Here is a 19106-nt window from a genome sequence, read left to right on the forward strand (position 1 = left end):
ATATTATAAATGATACTTCACGGGTTTGATGAATAGTTACATTTGGTTTACCTGCGGTTCTGCATTTGAAAAGATAATATAGAGAAAGCAATAAAATTGAGTTAGTAGAACAGTATAGGGCTGCTATTACCTAAAAATAATAAATGAATTACACTTGAAGGCAGTATACATGCAATAACTGTCAGTCGGTTATCTATCAGCCCATTTGATTTCTATTAGGTGGTAGGAAAGACTTCTATATTTTGTGTAATTATTGAAGTAAAATTCAGATGAAAATGAATTGGTTTCTTCCTTCAGCTTTGTTTTCCTTTCTGCGTAAGACCATGCACAAGTCAAAGGGATCTGTTCCAGAAAATAAATATACATATTTTTTTTTCTCCAGTGTCACCTGCCAGAAAAAAAGGTTACCTTCTGGCATGGCAGATTGGCTAGAAGGTCATGGTAGATATCCCAGTGGAGCTAGGGATACATTTTTTGGCACAACATCATATATACATTCTAAGTAATGCAACACAATATTTAAAAGTACTTGCCAAGAAAACACACTGGTTTTATTTAAATGCTATTCAATTCCAGCTCATTCAAGCTTAGCAGACGTGAACTTACGCAGGTCTCAACCCACTGGTAAGCAGGCTGACAGGGATGCTGCTAATGTATCTGGAAAGCAAAGGGGTGTTCTGTATCTCTGCTTTCTCTGGGAGGGGAAAAGAAAAGTTCTAGTAGGAAAAAAAAAGAAAGTATAGGGAAAGATGAGTATCTGTGAAGATGTGATGCAGCTTCTGTATAAGGGGAAACTGAAGAGACCAGGACTTTCCTACTGCCTGTAAAGATAAAGGAATAGGAAAGACCAAAGCATCTGAGATAACAAATACATGTACAATATAAAAATGTATCAGAGATGACTGTCCACCATTTTTTCAAAATACTAGAATGGAAGACCACCCAACAAGAATATTAAGCAGCCACTATAAAACTAATGTGGAGAAGCTGAGGTACTTTTATTTAAAATGTGTAATTAATTTTGGAACTCTGTGGCCCAAGCTGTTGTTGAAACCAGAAGTCAAAAGAGATTAAAATTGATATTAAAATAAATTCAGAGTTTCTATAAATGTATGTTAAATTCAATGGACGGAATGCAGCCCCCACACTGGAAACTCCACACTTCTAATTGCTGGAAACACAGATTGCTGAGAGAAGTAATCTTTTCCTTTAGGCTACTTTATGTTTTCTCTATTTCTTATGCTGCTTTCCAAGCAACCATTCCAGATCACTGCCTTTGATTCAATCACGTATGTCCATTCTTATGTTGTGTGTCCTTTACCATTACATATTAGGTATTGTGTTTTTTTTTTCCCCTCAAAAACGGGATTCTGTTTGTCATGGTTACCAGCACACCGCTCACCCACAGTAAATTATAAAACAGATGCTTCCGTGTAAACACCGCGCTGTTACACAAGCCACACATGTAAAGTTTGCATACCTAATCTTGCATGTTTTATTCATTCCTGTACCTCCATGGCTTTATTTTGCATTCCTAAATTGCGAGGAATTTGTTGCTCTAAAAAGGACAGTACTGCTATATAATGTTGTCCAATGCAAGTTTGGAGAAAGAAGTCTTTGCTTGGCTTTACGTATCATTTGGCCACGATGTACTAAAGGATGAGAGAAGCAATAATGAGTGACAAACTAGACAGGTTACTGCAGAGCCACTGACAGGACTGAAGCAGAGCCGCTCAATATGCACCACCTGCATTGAAATCCCCTTTCATCATTGAAATCTGAATTGTCAAGGCCTTTAAAGGTGGGACGTGGACAACGCGAAAGTCAGGAGAAGTCTTGGTACACGCACATGAAATGACCACTACTATGGAGGAAAAAAATGAAGTATAAAAATTTTTTGACATGGGAAGTATCTTTCATACAGTAGTTTAGAAATCCATGCCATCGCATTGTCAGGAGCTTGTTGAAAGTGAGTATCTTAGTAACATTTGGAGATTTGCTATTTTCATGAATAAAGATAGCAGATGTCTATTATATGAACTAAAAAGAAAATTATAGTGAAAAGTGAACGTTTCTGCTCTCTGACAGCGCATGGCAGCTAGTTAGGTGGAGAAAACCATCCTTCTGTGAGACAGAACTGCTCGGGAGTATTTTTATGTTGCTCTTTCAAACAGGTGGCATTGCCTAGAATCTAACACGGTGCTGGGATGGAGTGAGTAACACAGCCACTGAATTTTGTTGTTTATTTTGTATTTATTTCTTTTAAGGGACAGTACTGTTTTAACCAGTTGACCCTGTACTAAGAAGGATTCCAAACTCTGTGGGGGTTATTTTCTTCTACTATATTGATTCACTTCTTCCTACGTGGAACAAGCATCCTAATATTAGTATCAAAAATGAACAGAGAATACTTTGCACTTACACAGGCAACGTGCATTTCTGCATCTCAACATACTTTACGGAAAGCAATTAATACTTACAACACCCATGTGAGGTTAGAGATAAGAAAGCTGCAATGCAGAGGAATTGACTTGCTCAGCCTCAGAGAAGCACAGAACCATGGATTTCAAGTCTTGTGCTCTAACCACTAGACAAAGTTGTCTACTTTGTTATACTAAGTCTATATTAGGAATAATTTAATACTTTAGAGGCTCTGTATCACAAACGCTGAACTGACTTTGTACCTCCATAGAGACGTTAAAAAACTCCGAGCAATCCTTCTGCATGTTTTGAGAAGAGAAACAAAGACCATCAAGCTATTTATTTAAATGTTATTTTGGAACATACTGAAAAATGCTTCTATTATTTTGTTCGGAGTGCAAGAAGCACAAAGTGTTAAGAGGCTTCTCATCCTTATACAAAGCAGCCAGTCTACGCAGTCAGTCCTCAGTGTCAGGGAAGATGTTATGCAACTGACTAGAAACTTTCAAGCCGAAACTTTTTCACCTTGCTGTGGTGCTGCTGACTCTGATGGTGCACAGGTAGGAGGATGGAGGAGGCACTGCCACCGACTCACTGCCAAAACCCAGAGCTTCCTGGAGCCCTTACCCTCCACCCACTGAGAGTGTCTATGTGCAACCCTTACCTCCCTGTTAATGTAAGCAGGAGGGGCTGGTTTTATCTTTTCTAATGAGTGAGATTTTCTTATGAAAGCAACAGTAATTCAGCCAAAGCAGAAAACATGCCGACACTGCTGACACAAGAGGTAGGGCCCCGAGATCTATGGGTGAGGGTGTGAGAAAACACTGGATCAGTAGGCAGAGCCTCTTAGGTGAAGTGGCAGAAACTCTTTGAATTTTGCCACAACAGTGACATTTATCTGCTTCAGGGCATGTGTTTCAACAATAATTGATATATATTTTATTCTCAATGAAGAAACACAAGGTTTTGAAGCGCAGCTGAACCTTGCTGCGGGGTCTGGCAGCTGGGGCTGGGACAGGGGGCAGGAGCACCATCACTTAGCCTTCCCCACTGGGGAAGATGAGTGCCTTCCCCACGCACTGGGGACTGCAGATAGCAGGCACAAGAGTGCTAGTGAGTGTTAATAACCTAATAAAAACAATAAAAGGGAGATTCGGTTCCACTAGCTCAGTGCCTCCGTGAGGAGCAGCGAGCAGCCGGGCTCCCCATGAGGCGCTGAGGAACACCTCAGGGCAGCAGGAGCGGCCCCCTCAGCCCTCGGTACAAACACTTGGCCCCGTTAACACCTCAGTGCCCCAGCACCACAACCGAGGAGCTCCGGGAGGGCTCGCGGAGGCTCAGCCGGGCCTGGCCGGGCCAAGTATCGCGGGAGCCGGGCGCTGCCGCAGCCGTAGGGCGGCGCCATGGCGGGGAGGAGGAGGCGGTGGCGGAGCCCGGCCCGGCCCAGCCCAGCCCAGCCCAGCCCCGGGCAGCCCCGGCCGCGCTCCGGGGCCGCTGCTGGCGGCGCTCCGCTGCCGGCGCCATGCGGAGGAGGAGGGCGGCGGCGCTGCTGGAGCTGAGCGCGGGTGAGCGGGGATGGGAATGGGGTTGGGTTGGGATGGGATGGGGATGGGGATGGGCACGGCTCTTCCCTCAGCATCCTGAAGTTCGGCGAGGGGAGGGATGCGACGCGCTGGGGTTTACGCCGGGCGCAGCGAGGGTTATTTATTTGCGCTGCTCGGTGGCTCCCAAATTTTGGGGAGGGAGACGAGGCCTTAAATCTTGTGTTAGTTCTTCAAATGGAGTTTAACATTTCCCTGAGCGCTGCCCAGGGTTAACAGCGCCCGATTGCCGCTGCGGTGGTCCCTAAAGCCAGGTGCAGGGGCTAACGAGGGCGCTTTTAATTGCAACTGAACTGGCGAGCTGGCACCTCGCATAGAGCTTTAGTTAGGCTCGTGGCTACAGCTGCTGTAGGATTTTCTGTTCATTACAAGCAGTTACGGCTAGCTTTAAACCGAGAGCGTAACAGCGTGAATTTGGCTTCCCCTGGGATCGCCTCAGTGAGGTTTGGGAGCGGTTCCTGCGTGGAGCGGGGCTGTGAGGATCGAGCTCAGCTCCTGCGTGCGGCTGGTGTTGGCGTGAGTGGTGCCGAGAGCTGCAGGAGCCTTGGGGAAAGCCAGGCTCACAGCTCGCAGCCTCCTCTTCCACTGCCGGCAAGACGTAAGAAAATACGAGCACGAACAACTTCACCTTCCCGGCACAAATGAAGAATGAAGGGGACGGCGACATAGCCCTGCATGGGCTGGGGATTTATGGCTCTTAACTCCCCCCCAAACACCAAAATGATTCCCTAAGCATTTAGGAAGAAAAGAGGTGGCATATCTGTTCCCCTCATCCCTACCCCAAGAACCCTATTAAGAGGGGAGAATAAGTTATAGAAGCATCCCTTACCAACTGTGGCAAAGCTTACGAGCGCTTTATATTTGAGAGTCAGACAGTGCTACTTTCCTCGTAGCGTTAAGCACGGTTGCTTTGGGTTGAGGCAAAATATAGCAGAGCGCTACCTGACGCCTCTGTCAGATGGCAAAAATTAAGGCCGAGGAAGAAAAGCAGAAATGCTTGGAAATAAGGAACTCGGAAACCTTGCCATATTCTTCTGCGTAAGGTAAGTAACGATTCTAGCGTTTTTGTGACATTAGCAGATGCATTCAAGAAAATAATTTTCCTGAAAATATGTGAAAGTCACTTTTCTGAACATAGGAAATACTGAGTACAAATTATATATGGTATAGTGAGATCTGTGTGCTCTTGGCATGCCTGTTTTTCTTCAGAAACTTGGAGATTAAGAAAGAACTAGTATGTATTCAACTACTTACTGATGATTTAATTTCAAGTCAGACTGAGTATGATGTGAAATATCTAGGTTGTCAAAAACGGCCTTTTTAGTAGTCACAAACTTTGCTATTTTGAGGCTGTTTTGTGGGATTGGAAACGGTGAGAGAGTTTGGATTTCTCAGCATTTTAAAGGGGTTTCTTTGGCTCAGGTATATAGGGAAAAGAACAGCCGGGCCGTTCTCGTCACAAAGCAGGGAAAATCACGCTTCCAGCTGGTGCAGCTGCAAATGTTCCTTGGCAGGTACATCCCCCAGGTTCATGTGAGCAGGGATCTTACTGCTGCTGTCTGCTCGGCTGATCTTCTGGGTCGAGTCGGTGGCCGCTGCCGAGCGCTGTGTGCTGGTGCTGAGTGCGGGTGTCTGCATGCAGGCACCAGGCATCCCTCGGTCACTGCCCTTTCTGGCAGTGCAGCCTTGCGAACAGGGCTCCCGTAGGAGACTGTCTTACAGAAGGCACTGGTAGGTTTTCTGTTGGTTGGTGATTTTTTAAGTGACGTTGGTTTCAGCTCTTTAAAGTTTTGGGCTTGTAGTTCTGTCTTTACTCACAGAAGTATTTGTCCATCGAATGGGTTTGGTGCAACTCAAGTGTTTAGGTGTTCTTTCAGTCTTGCTCTGATGTTGATGATGAATGTGCCAGCCTGGATTGTTGCTGCCAGGGCAGCCGGTTCCACATCTCACAGGACACATGGCATCGGTGCTGGCAAGCCACACGTGTGTCAGGAGATCCTCGGGTGCTTGGGCTGTGTTCTTCCATGGGTGCTTGGCACAAAGCCTTTCCCTGGTTGGTGTCTGCCTTGCTCCAAGGTTTTATTCGTGTTTGAAGGGCTAGAAAGCTGGTTCTGGGTGGTGTCTGTCAAGCTGTCAGTACCACTCAAGTACTTGTTACTTGTAATTTCAGCGGTATGTGTGTGGGAGAGCACCCACCACCTGAAAACAAAACAGAGCTGGTGGGGCTCCCGTGTCCCTTAGCTGGGACAAGGTCACGCAGCAGCCTGCAGGGTCACCCTGCTCCCCTGGGTGGTTGGGTAGCTTGGGGAGTGGGTTGGGGAGGCATCACCTCCAGCTCCATCACCTTCGCCAAGGTGAGGAGAAGCCCTGCGGGCTGGTGACCGAAGGCTGCTCGCGTGTTTATGGCTCTCACTGGATGGCTGCACCTCGGGGGAAGCAGGAGGGGAAGGTGCTGGAGGGGGACTTGGCATTTCCAATCTGTTATAGCACCTGGGGTTGTTTTCTGACACTTGGATATTGAGTTTATCCCCGTATTCTTTTAGGATTGGTATTTTAGTTGGGTTTACATTTTTGTGCTTCTTGCTAACAGGTCTGTAGAAACAGTCTGCTGTAGTACAAGGCCAGTGTGTCAAGGCATGGGCTGAAGGCAAGGGAATTATTTACAAATTTGATGTCCTTTACAGGCAAAGTGGCTTACAGTCAGGTTGCTCTGAACACACAAAGCTTTTTTTTCTTTTTTTTTTGTCTAGATATTGGGGATCCAAGACATGTGTTGCTTTGAGGTATTGATTCTGTGAAAAACTGGTGCCAGGCATATTGCTCAACTCCGGCTGGAACAAAGCAGCGTGAAATAGAGTAGGCTTTTATTACAAAGAAGTTTGGTTAGATGATTTAATAAGCCTTTTCCACTTTAATTTCAGAGTCATGGAAATGCTTTTTAAAATGAAGAATAGGTCTATTTTTAAATGTCAAGCTGCCTATTTCAGGAGAGGAGCGAGGGGGAGAAGCTAATTCTTAAGGCACAAAACACTTGATAGCTCCACTAGATGCACCAGATTTTTTTTTTTTTTCCTTACTGAATGTGAAGGAGCTTCCTGTATCGATCTCAGGGATTGACAGTTTGAATAGTGGAAGTTCTCCAGGTAACTATAGAGGAATTAATAAACTGCTTGTGGTATTTGATGATGATTCACGCTTTTTTTGGAGAGTATGGTATGTATTTAGGTTTGGTTCAATTGATGTTAAGTCAGCTTTTTTTGTAGGTGAAATTTGTTCTAAATACATTTATTTAAAATTAAGGTATGTCTTGGAAAAATAGAGTGGCAGTCCTTATTATTTTTTAAAGCAAGCTTGCCTCTTCATTTTAAAAGATAATTACTCATGTACCAACTCTGATAAATTTAATTTCTAATGCAATGTAGCACATATGGCATCAAAACTTAAGCAGTGGACTTGTTAGATCTTGCTTTGTGATGCCGTGGTCCTAGCACGCACGGGTGCAGGTCTGTGTAGATAGAGTCTGTCCCTCCACGCTGGCCGGTTGCCATTTGGTGCAGTACTGCCTACGTTGCACTCTGAATCTGCAGCAGAGGTTGACAAAAATAGTAGTGCCAACTCTTTCTGCTACCCCTGCTTAAATGTTGTTGTTGCCTGTCTCTCCTCCCGCAGCTTCAGTGAATCACAGGAGAGCTACGGGAAGCATCACGCTCACTCTTTGGTTTTGGATGAGGACTGAAAACTCCGGATTTCAGACCAAGTGGACTCTGGTCTGCTCTACCGTAGGTGTAAAGGACGTTTGTGATCACTCCTGCTGGAGAATTTCCTCCAGCAAACTTCTTTCTGAGTACTCTTCAGCTGACCTACCTTTTTTTCTGCCTTTTGCAGAAGCCAGATGCAAATGGCTCTGGTAGAGCAGAGGTGTGCCGTAGAGCAGCTTTGGAAGGTTGAAACGTGGCTTTCCTGGAGGCTTTATGGACACTCACTGCTGAGTAGATTTAATTTTTAAAGATCATTCTGCTGCTATCACAGACTGAGTTTTGGTTAATATGGCCATCATCTGAGTGCCAAATGTTGCCTCATAGCAAGGAGTTGTCCACAGCAGTGACTTCATGTGTCTGGATTACCCAGTTCATACGGTGGTCTGCTAGTGTCATGTACCGTGCTCTCGTGGTCAGTATCACAACAAGAGCTGTGGGCATCCCAGCTTTCTGTTTCTTAGCCTCTAGCCCAAATTCTTTCAGTAAGTATGAGAGGAGCGTTTGAAAGGCTGTGAATTGAGCTGCTTGCTAACATATAGAGATGTCAAACAGAATAAGTTTCAGCGCTGACTGAGGCAGTAAAGTTGCATATGTTAAAAGAATGGTCTGTGTGACAGATAATAGATTCACTGGAAAATGCAGTGTGCCTCGCTTAAATAATGGAAAGGCAGGAAATTACCAGCTGAATCGTTACATGCTGTAACTCCATCCACTTGCTCATCTTTCTGAAGCACCTGGGACCTGAAGGGTGTATGCAGTCACTGATGCGTACCCCCAGAGGCCAGCCAGGCTGTTTTCTGTTCCCCCATGCCCCCAATATCATGTTTCCCCCTCACTATCCTCAGTTTAGGGGGATGTAAAGGAAGAGAGTAGGAGGGATTCTGCTGGTAGTGTGATGCTGTGCACAGTTACTGGGGGTGCAGTCTATATGGGAACATGTAGCTTTATACCACCATGCTTAATGAAATCTACGCTATCAAACACCCCGACAAGCAGCAGGTTATCAGGAACAGACATTTCTGATTTCAGTTTGCATCTGCGAGGTGCTGCACCTGTAATACGTGCTGATTATGGCAGCAGCAAGGATGGGGACGTGGTGCAGAGCCACGGCTCTGCCCCTGCTCCCCCGAGAAGGCAAATTGCTGCGGGTACCGCTGGGGGCTCTTCGCTCTGCCTGTGCCTCTGCTGCTCTCGGTGTCGTGCCCATTAAAGCTGTCCTCGTGTGTGGTGAAACTCAGGTGCCTGCCAGCCAGGAGATGGAAGCAGGCGTCCCTTTTCTATCCCCATGAGGTGGCAGTGGGATTTTGGGGTGCTTCATTGTGCCCCTTGGTGCTGCCCGGGGCTCCCCTTCCCTGCCAGCCTGGCACGGCTCTGGCACAGATGGGGCTGTACCTGGTAAAGAGGGGGTGCTCAGTGTCCCCCTCGTGCCCAGATCATGATCCTAGGGCACGTGGCAGGTTTGGCTGCGGTTTCACTGGGCTCTGGATGACTTGGAAAAATGGCATTCATCCCTATTTCTGATTTCATGCCTTGAGGGGTTGTTTCAGAACCAAACAGCGGCTTTCGCTGTAGTAATAACTTCCAGTTTGCATCCTTTCTTAGCTAAGCATCTAAAAGTTGGTTCAGAAGTCATTGGGCAGCGTAGGTGTTGTGGGGAGCCTGGGTGGCTAACGGGGGCTTTGCACATTTGGAGGCTCCAGGGCTGGGAGATCAGGCTGAGGTCAGAGTAGTTCTGATCCTGGTTTGTGAGGTGTAATCCCAATTCCAGGTTACACCCAGAGCGTAGATGGACTCCAGGACTCCACCAGCCTAACAGGAAAAGCACAGTTACAAGTGCTGAGTGATAAATTGGGCGATTCTGCTGCTTTTCTTCGGAGGAGCTTCTGTAAGCAGTTTGTTTCTGTCTTGCCCAAGGATTAGGACAGTTAATTCATATGCAGCTGTAAGAGTGGCGGTAGATTAAGGGGCCATTCAAGGATGTGCTCGCACTGATTTACAGTTGCTGGCCCTTTGAAAATGTGCAGGGATAAAGCTCCATTAATATTTTTCTGAATAGAGCAATTTTTGCATGCAGTCCTTGAAGGGCTGCTGCCGTGGACTTGCTCTTAGTCCCACTGCTGTGTTGCCACAATTAGTGTCTGAAGTCCACATCTGAGCCTGAAATCGCTGCGAATCACGCTGGTAGAGTGTGAAAACAAAAAGCAGTCAGAGGAAACCATCAGGCTGTGAAATAGAAGGATGCTTGTGAAAGGTGCCCAGATCAAGATAAGCAACAGGCATGTTACAAAAAGCTGCTGCCAGTGCCGCAAAAGGTGTCCATGCAGTGCTGCAAAGTGCTGCCATGGGGAGGCTGTGGAGGGAGCCCCCCAGAAGAGACTGGTGCCGGTCATCTTTTATCATCAGCAGGAAAATTACTGGCTCAAGAGCCAGTTGTGGGTGTAGTCAGTGCGCTGGCGTGGGCTGCGTGTCCAGCTGTGGAGGGGGTGAGCAGAGGGAGCAGAGCTGGGGGGGGGCTCCTCAAAGTCCTGGCCCTGGGAACGCTCCCCTTGTTTCTAAAGAAAGGATCGGTTTTCATTATTTTTTAAAAATCTTGCAGAAATAGCGTGGAAGTAAATTAAAAGCTGCTTAGGCACCTGCATGGGGAGGTGATGAATGCCGTAGCTGGGAGTCCCCGAGGAAATCAAACGTTCCCCGTTCCGAGCGCGGCTTGGCTGTGCGAAATAAATGGGGCACGGGGCTGTGCGGGGGGAAACGCTGAGGAACTGCTTTGTTCCCCACACAGGGTCTGCTGCGTGTGCCGACAGTGGGCTCTGCCGAGGGGACTCCTCAGTGCACGAGGGTCAGAGCCACAAACCCCCAAATTGCCTTTAATTCTGCCGGTTTCTCAGAGCCTGACTTTGCAACCTGCATAACATTCCCTTACCGCAGCGTTTTGTCGTGGCAGTTTTAGGAAAGCCTGGCAACGCACGTGACTTCTCAATTTGCATACTGTTTTCTATTTTAAAGCCCTGTTTTTATTGCTTACAGCACTGCCAAACTGCAGTTTTTTTGGGGCAGGGATTTCCCTCGCTTTGTTGCTGTTACATACTGCTTTTAAATCCGCTTTATTCTTAAAGTGGCAGCTGAAAAGCCCAGCACGCTCACCTTCCTCTTTCTCCTGAAACCTTGTTGCTCTGTATTTTAGTAAAAACAAACAAACAAAACCTGGATATTATTTGGAGACCTTCATTGCTTCTGGAGGAGGGGCCGTGGGCCATAAGGATGGCTGAGATGGTGGAGGTGGTGCTGAGAGGTGCCCCTGACCCAGTGAGCAATGCTGGCCATGGGCACCCAAAATGCCAGGAGGGTGCCCGGCGTCCCCTGGACGGGATTCTGGAAGGAGCCCACTTTTTGGAGGCCCTGCTGCGTGCACGTTTGGGGACCTGCCTCCTATTGCCCCGTAACAGCGTGCTGGTTTCACTCTTTCCCCACCTTGGGTGCCTGAGCTTCCCGTGCCCTGTTCATGCCCAGTGTTTTACAGAAGTGTCCCAAGAGACCAGTGTGAGTGGTCTGGGCTTCGCATTTTATTTATTTATTTATTGCATTTTGTTGCCTTTAGATTGCAAAAGGAAAAACATCGCTCCTCTGTGCAAACCTAGGGCTAGGCAAATGTTTTCCTTCCAGTGCTTTTCAGAAAAGCCATCTCAGCTGGTCAAAACAATCGTCAAACTACTGCCCCAGTGTGAGGTGCAGGTGAGGGGGAGAAACATCCATCTTGAAACACAGCTAAATGTAAATATATTCCAGTTACAAACTTACGTTTTATTAAAAAAAAGTAATTTTGCCTGCAACTATGTATATTTTTTTCTAGTTCAACTCCAGTGTTGAATTGAAAAACGATGCCATTAGCGTAACCTGCCCATTCATATGTATCCACTTGGAATTCCATACAAATAGGTTTTTCTAAATACATTTTCTTAAAAACAAACAAATAAATAAAAAATAATGGGCTTGGTGCTGGCTGGGCCCTCCAGGGAACGGGGTGGCTGCTTGGCCCTGCTGGCTGCGGGATGCGGCTGGTGCCAGGAGGCTTCGGGGAGAGCGGGCAGCCCCCTTCCCACCTCTTGGGCTGCATCCTCCTGTGCCTGGGGGGATGATCTGGGGGCTCCCTCCTGTCCCAAGGCCCAGCTGCAGAGTTCGAGGTCCAAAACATCGGCCTCGTGTGCGGGGTTGGCCCATGGTCAGGCCTCCTGGGGGTGCTGATGGGTGCAGGCGGCTGGCACGGCACAGACTGCTGAGCCGAAGGAGCTGTGGGTGGCTTCCTGTGGGCGGTGAAATCTCCACTTAATGTCTTCCCTAAAACCAGTATTTACAGGGCATGAGGACTAGAAGGCTTGGTTCTGTGCCCCTGGTAATCCTCACTTCTTAGCAGAGCAATTTTTGGCCGGGTTAATGGTTGGCAGGTGAGGACAGAGGCCACCCCGCAGCCAGGTGCCGGGACGGAGTTACCCTGCCTTCACCACACCTCAAGGTCAATGCAAGTTTACATTTTTTTGAAGAAATTCGAGGACCATTTAATCAAAACATTAATTGTTTAAAAAAAAATGCTGTCACTGCTGTTAACATTATAATAGCTTGTTGTGCTGCCTTTATTCGAGCCCCCGAAACCTGCACGGCTAGCAGTGCTGCAGTGGTTCTTGTACAGATGATTTGTTTAAAAACCACGCAGCGCTGGGAACAGGAGATTTTTCCAATCATCTCTCTATGGCTGCTATACTTCTGAGGTTTACTCAGTTATATTAAAACAAGAATTGATGAAGAAAAAATTTCTTCTGTATTATTAAGTGCCTGGGGAGGAAGTGCCTTTGTATCTCAGCTGGTGCCGAACAAGTAACTATTCTACTCAAGGCTACAAAAGCCAATTACAGCCACCATGGTGATGCAGGCTGCGTGGGGAGGGTTAACACTTCTGCTATTTTCTCCTCTTTTCTTCTAATAAAGATCAGTGTTAATTTGTTTTTTTCTTTGTCATTTTCTTCCTGTCATTAAACTGTTCCTGTTGGCTAGCGGGAAAGTGAATTGTGCTAACCTAAACCAAGTATTCCAGAGCCCTTGAAATTTCAAATCAACTGGCTGTGAATCATTTCGGTGAGGAAAAGAGCTATTGGTTGCATTTACATTTAAGACAGATGAAAAACTTTATTGACTATTACATAGTAAAATAGCACTTAAAGAATAATTTGAAAAACTATATTGTTCGCTCTCTTCCATCTTATTTGTTCAAATGAATTGCAACTAAAATGTAATTTAAACTTCTTATAAAATATTTTGGAACTGTTTAAAATGAAAATGACTCCTTAGGGAAGCTCCCTTAGCACTGTTCTTCACGCGTTGAACAGGAGAGGGAACTTGGTGAGGTGCCCGGGATCCTCTCGCGTCTCCCCGTGTGCGGCAGGTGTCTGTGGCTGTGCGCCGTGGGGCGATGGCTCTGGAAGGGACAGACACCGATTCACCATACGTAACGTGGGATTCACCATGTGTAACATGGCAAGGGAGAAGCAAAGCTGGGCCAGGAGCGAGTTGTTAAACCAGGTGATCTGCCCCTTGGGGTACAGCTGGATGGAGAAACTGAGTTTGTTGTAATTATCCCCCCACCCAAACTAAGATAGAGGAGTGTTATGGACAAAATGAAGTTTTGTTAAGATAGGTTAAAATGCAAATAAAACTTACGAGAGCTTTCTTCATAAGCAACTTGTTTCTATTCTAGAAAAGGCAGTCAGGTGGTAAGGATGCCTTCTGTTTGTGTTTTACAGGCACTTGGAAGGGTATCCAGTGGCTCGGTGCTGAGGCAGCGCCTTGGGAACACAGCCGAAGAAAAGCTCCCACTTCTGACATGAAATGCAGTTTATAATGGTAAGAGTACAGTGTTTAAATATGCTCTCAACATAGCTTCGTAAATTAGCTACGGGGACACTCACACTTAGCTTTTGTTGACCAAATTTCATACAAGAGCCTAAACATGTAGATGGAGAAGTGCCGTATTCTCTTGCAGGTGTGTTTGGTGGTAAGGTAGTGTGCAATTTTTTTTATATGCAAGATCTGAAAAAAAAAAGTGCTTCTAGTCTTCAGAGAACTTATTTGAAGTAGCATTATAAACTCTTTCTTTGAGTAAAAAGGAAACTTCTGTTCTTTGTGTTAATGTCTAACGTTCAGCAAAATGATGAATATTGGTTAGCACAATCTATTAGCACTGCTTTGGCCTTTTGTGTGCTCTTTATTAAAATTTGTTACATTGCATTAGAATGCTGATATATATCATTAGAATGATTAAAGTATTGTGCTTCTAAATGCAGGCATCTATGGAGACTCCCCATGCAGTGTGCGAGTTTAAAAGGTTGCTATTCATGGGGAAATGGTAAAAAAAGCTTTAGCTTGTGTTGGAAAACAGAAAGGTACCCGCATATAGGGAATTAAACAAATACTTGAAATAAAAATGCAGTGTTAAGACGTATGTGTTTTTTTCAATTCAGGTTGTGTGTACTTGTTAGCTAAACATGACCTTTTTTTCTTTTAATTGCAGCGGGATGCCTGTCTCTGCTTTCCCGTTGGATTTTAACTGTGGGAGTTGATACATCTCAGCAACTGCAGTCTTTCTTTAGCAATTTAGCTAGTGACAAAGAAAAGCAATGAGGAGATTTGTTTACTGCAAGGTGGTTCTAGCCACTTCTCTCATGTGGGTACTTGTGGACGTCTTTTTGCTTTTATACTTCAGTGAGTGTAATAAATGTGATGACAAGAAAGAGAGGTCTCTGCTGCCTGCTCTGAGGGGTAAGTGCCAAGTCTAAGCTATTTTTGAAGGTCATAGATACATCTTTTAATTATTTGGCCCCATATTATTCTCTGTACTTTCTAAATTATTTTTTCCAATTCAAACAGAGAAAATACCAGGATCTGAAGTACTTTGTTTTATTTCCAGATATCTTAGTATCTGACCTTTTGCTGTAATGAAGGCTGAGTCTTGTATGTTTTTTCAGCAAAAACAATATAAAATGTGTGATATGTAGTAGAAAAAAAAAAAAAGTAATTATATTAAGTTCCTTTTTTATATCCTTTTTTAAACAGAAGGCATTCGACCTATAAAAAGAGTTGATGTTCTGTGATTCCTTTTTCATTTGTGAAATGTACTTACCTGTAAGCTTGCTTTTAAACTCTTATTATTACTTTTGGAGTAAACATTGGGATTCCTTCAGTCAATTACACTTTCTGAAATGTCTTTAATTGGTTGACCTTTTCGCTATGTAATTAGATAATTTGTGAAGAAAAATATTTAATATTAAAATGATAAATTTTATTTGAACATTATTAACTTCTAAAAAAGTAAATCTAGGTTAAAAAAACAACAACACTGTCATATGCCACTGCTGCCACCACTCAAATATAAATTGGAATTGGAAAACTTTAAATTTTTAATTGGAATCTGGAATTAAGTATGAATTTACCCTTTGTTCACTGTTTTTGGTTGGCAAACTGTTGTGCAATACTGGACTTTTCATTTTAAAGTACTCTGTTCTTTGGGCTGCTTGAAATGATGCTTTTGCATTGAGTTTCCTGAATTCCCTGTTGAGTGCTGGTTAGAATCTCCACGCGGAAACCCCATCTCTGTGTACAAGGAGCACTGCTGCTGCTTGCTCTCAGTTTTGAGAACCAAATTATTTTGAATCTATAACCTTTCTACTTGAAAGCCTGGTAAATGCAGTATTGAATCTGATGCTACACTTTGCATATTGTTCTGTGATCCCTGAAGAACATTTTGATTATAGTGCTGTTTGCAACATTATGAAGGTGTATGCACTATGTGAAGATGTGGCACAGTTTTATTGGGAATTGATTGCATGTTTCTTTTTGTCATATTACTGAAATTCTAGAAGGCTGCTGCCTTGAGGGAACATAATGGGGAAAAAAGTTTATCTGATCAAAAATTAAGGATAAAATAGTGCTTTGCTTTTTATGGTCCTGAAGTACTATACGGACAGCTCCAGGTAAGTGTGTGTGGTTTTGAGCAAAGCTTGGATTCCAGTCCCCTAAATCCAGGCTTAGCTTATCTGACTTGTGGTTTTATTCAGTGCCCTAAATATTTTTGCTGTTATACATAGTGATATCTATTGCCATGCCCATGAATGTGCTGAAAATAAAACAAAATCAGTGTAGTGTTTTGCTTTGTTATGGAGATCTTGCAAAAAATTTTCTGTTTCTGCTGAAATTGTGTGTTCTGGTGGAGCAGTTGCAAAAATTTATGATAGCATTTCTAGCTTCCCATCCAACAGGGTACTAACTTCTCTTTACTGTAAGCCTCATGAGCTATTATGGTAGAAATTAGGTGTATCACTTTTTTTTTCTTTTCCTGTAAAGTACCTGCTTCTGTACCATCATCTTTGTTTTAGATTGGCAAATATGCCATTTATAGCTCTGAGGATATAGATTATCTGTAAACAGAAAAAGCAATATAATTACAGTATTTAAGCACATAAGAATGTGTGTGTGTGTGTATATGACAACAATAGTCACCATACTGATAAATTTAAATGAGCCATGGTAATGCAGTATTTGAAGTCACCCTTAAGATTAGAGAAGAAAGATTCTGCTTACACAGAGTGTGTTTAGAGGTAAAAGAGGTAAACTTTCTGTGCCTTTTTAGTCATAATTACTGCGTTGTAAATGATTCATGAAGACAACTTCACTGTAGATGTGAAATGTCGGCAGTGCTGGTTTGTAGGCTGGAACGCGGCTGTCAGAAATCCCCTCTGATGTCTCGCTGTGCATGGAGAAGTGTACAAGTGGTACGTACGGGAGCTGGGTGTTACAACAGCGAGCTGTCTCTGCATCGGGTTAGTGGCATTGGGTAACAACTTGCAAGCGTTGCCCTAATTAAGCAGTGCTGCTTCCCTGCAGTGTAGGCTCTGCACCCAGAGGGGCAAGTTCTTCCTTCGCTGCTTGCTCCTGACTTTTCTGCTTACATGGCTGAATGTACGTCGAGAAGCTTAATGCAGCATCATCACCTGCTCAGGATTTATTGGACAGGAGCAAGTTCCCAGGACATACATCAGACAGAGCTGGAAGCCCTTCCACGAGCAGCCAGCAGAGCTGCACGCTCTCCCCGTTCCCAGAGCTGCTTTAAGTCTTGCAGCCAGCTGCACGAGGGCCTGGAGGCTGCCCTGCAAACTAGGGCTGTAGCATGAATGTCAGGAGATTGAGTAGTTCTGACCATACCTACATAACTTCAGGATAGCTCTAAGAGAGGTACAGGTTTTATGGATAGCATCACGTTAACTGGAAGCCGGGTCTGGCCTCTCCCCAGCCTGCAGCAGAATGGGGCAGCCAGCTCGCTGTGCTGGAAGGGGACGGGGCAGTGCTCAGAGTCCTCATGCTAGCAGAGAGGGGGCCCACCACTGCGAGGACTCCCTCTTCTCCTCCCCGGCTGTGCTGTCCTTCCTATAAAAGCAACAGCCATGGCTTGCTTGGGTATGGGAAGCAGCCAGAGGCAAGGCACAGCGCTCAACACCCCGGCTGAGCCAGCTCCTAAGGGAAGGAAAAAATCGGTGAGTCCCTCCTCCACCCCCCCCAAAACCAACTCCTCCAAACCTTCCCCCAAGCAAAACCAAACAACCAAAAACCAGTACTAGTAGGAATAACAATTCTGTTTCACATGAGTTTTTATGGACAGCTCCATGGTTGTGAGGTGTGTGGTGGTGTTGTAGGTTTTATATATTTTTGCAATAGGTTGGAATTGGCAGAGGTAGGTGGAAAGGGAACTGGCTCGAGGACTAGACTGCAAGTGCAGTTTTCTGTTGTGAATTAATTGTGTTCAATCGAATATTCCCAGCAGATGGTTCTTCTGAACCACACAGTAACTGCAACTGGCAGGACACGATGCTCTCAGGTCTGCTTGAAGAAATAATCTTTTTGAGATTTAAAGCAGAAGCCCTTCTTACACGCGGACTAGAAGTTGGTTTACTAAGCACAACGAGCTTACAGCAAAGGAGATGCTGTTTAAGCCAAGGCAGCTGGACAGCCTGGCATCTTATCAGTTAATCTTTATTTTAATTCTCTACAAATTGTAGTAATTCTGAGTGTCCCATAGGGCTTCTTTTATGTGGTTGCTGTGGCCTCCTCCTTATTTCAGCCGTGTGTGTGAGCCCAGGTGAAGACGCCACCCATTGGGGCTAGACTTTACTGCAGAAAAACCTCTGATCTTTAGCTTTAAAACCCAAATTGTTAGTTAAATTTAGTATTTTTGTTTTGAAAACTGTCTTTGAAGGCGATTCTTGCATAGAAGCTTTTAGAAAATACGTGGTGGGCTTGGGGGAAGTGAAGTCTTGCTCTGCCAACAATCAAATGAGGAGCATGTGCCGTGATTGAAACAGTAATTTTTAAGAAGGTGTGATTATTTTAATTAAAGTGAGTGTGAGTAATGAGATGGAATTGGAATTTTGAATGCTTGCCTTTGCAACATGAATAATGTTTTCCGTGCAGCTCTGTAATGTGACTGTGCTTTAGATTTTCACAGTGACGAATCTTTAATATTTTGGTGTCTGGGGTTGTTATGCGGTTTGCTGTTTCTGTGTTATTAACCGTGTTCTCAGGAACTACAAAAGGACTTGTCATAAGGTCGGTATGAGTTATTAAAATGCTGTTTTGAGGAAAACTCCGTGTAAGAGGAAAGTTCACCTATTCAGATCCTGCAATGTATCTCTATATTTGGAGAGAAAGGGTCTGTTGTGAGCATGTAAAGCGAGTGAATGAAACGTTTGGATGCTGTATTAAAAGTTTGGGGTTATGGCCAAGTTTAGAAAATAAGGCATTCATTTTGGCAGTTGCCGTGGTAACGTGTTTATCTGCCAGATTACTGCATGCATGGCACCGTCTGCAAAAACAATGGGAGCAAAGATTTTTAATAGCATGCCATAAGGATTTAATAGATGGATGAATATGTACGTTGCACTGAAGTCTTGTCACAAATTTGTTGACAAATAAAATCTGAAGAGCTGATTTGGATATTGTGACAACACATTAGGATAATTTATAGATCTTCATCAGGCAGATCAAGAAAATGCATGGTGAGGGGAAAACTGTAGCATAGCAGGCATATTTTTTCTGATTGCAAACTTTATTAAAAAATAAAAAAAAGAAAGCAAACCAACTTCTTTACTGAGAGATTTGGTGTCACTGAAGGCCCAGGCTCCTGCCAGAAAGCTGCACATGCTCCAGCAGGCTGCAGGTCGGCTGGCGGGTACCTCTTACAGGAGCAATGCCCTTCCAGAGCTCCCCGCTGACTTATTTATGACATTTG

At 44.7% G+C, this 19106-nt stretch overlaps 1 protein-coding gene across 4 annotated transcripts in view; it reads left to right on the forward strand.

Moving 5' to 3' along the window:
• The first annotated feature begins 3894 nt into the window (after positions 1–3894).
• The window catches only part of GALNT13 (polypeptide N-acetylgalactosaminyltransferase 13), a 111630-nt gene continuing 96418 nt past the window's right edge, over positions 3895–19106 (forward strand). The window contains exons 1-3 of one of the 4 annotated variants that reach the window (XM_084523919.1): positions 3895–3986; positions 13573–13672; positions 14340–14587. In XM_084523919.1, coding sequence (XP_084380045.1) covers positions 14446–14587 — 142 coding nt within the window. In that variant the 5' untranslated portion in view covers positions 3895–3986; positions 13573–13672; positions 14340–14445. Of the gene's footprint in view, positions 3987–4282; positions 5066–8058; positions 8263–12826; positions 12908–13572; positions 13673–14339; positions 14588–19106 lie in introns of those variants that run through there. The other 3 variants (XM_084523918.1, XM_084523921.1, XM_084523920.1) reach the window with 3 other exon arrangements.

The sequence above is a fragment of the Aythya ferina genome (genome assembly GCF_964211825.1).
Source record: "Aythya ferina genome assembly, chromosome: 6".
Lineage (NCBI taxonomy): Eukaryota > Metazoa > Chordata > Aves > Anseriformes > Anatidae > Aythya > Aythya ferina.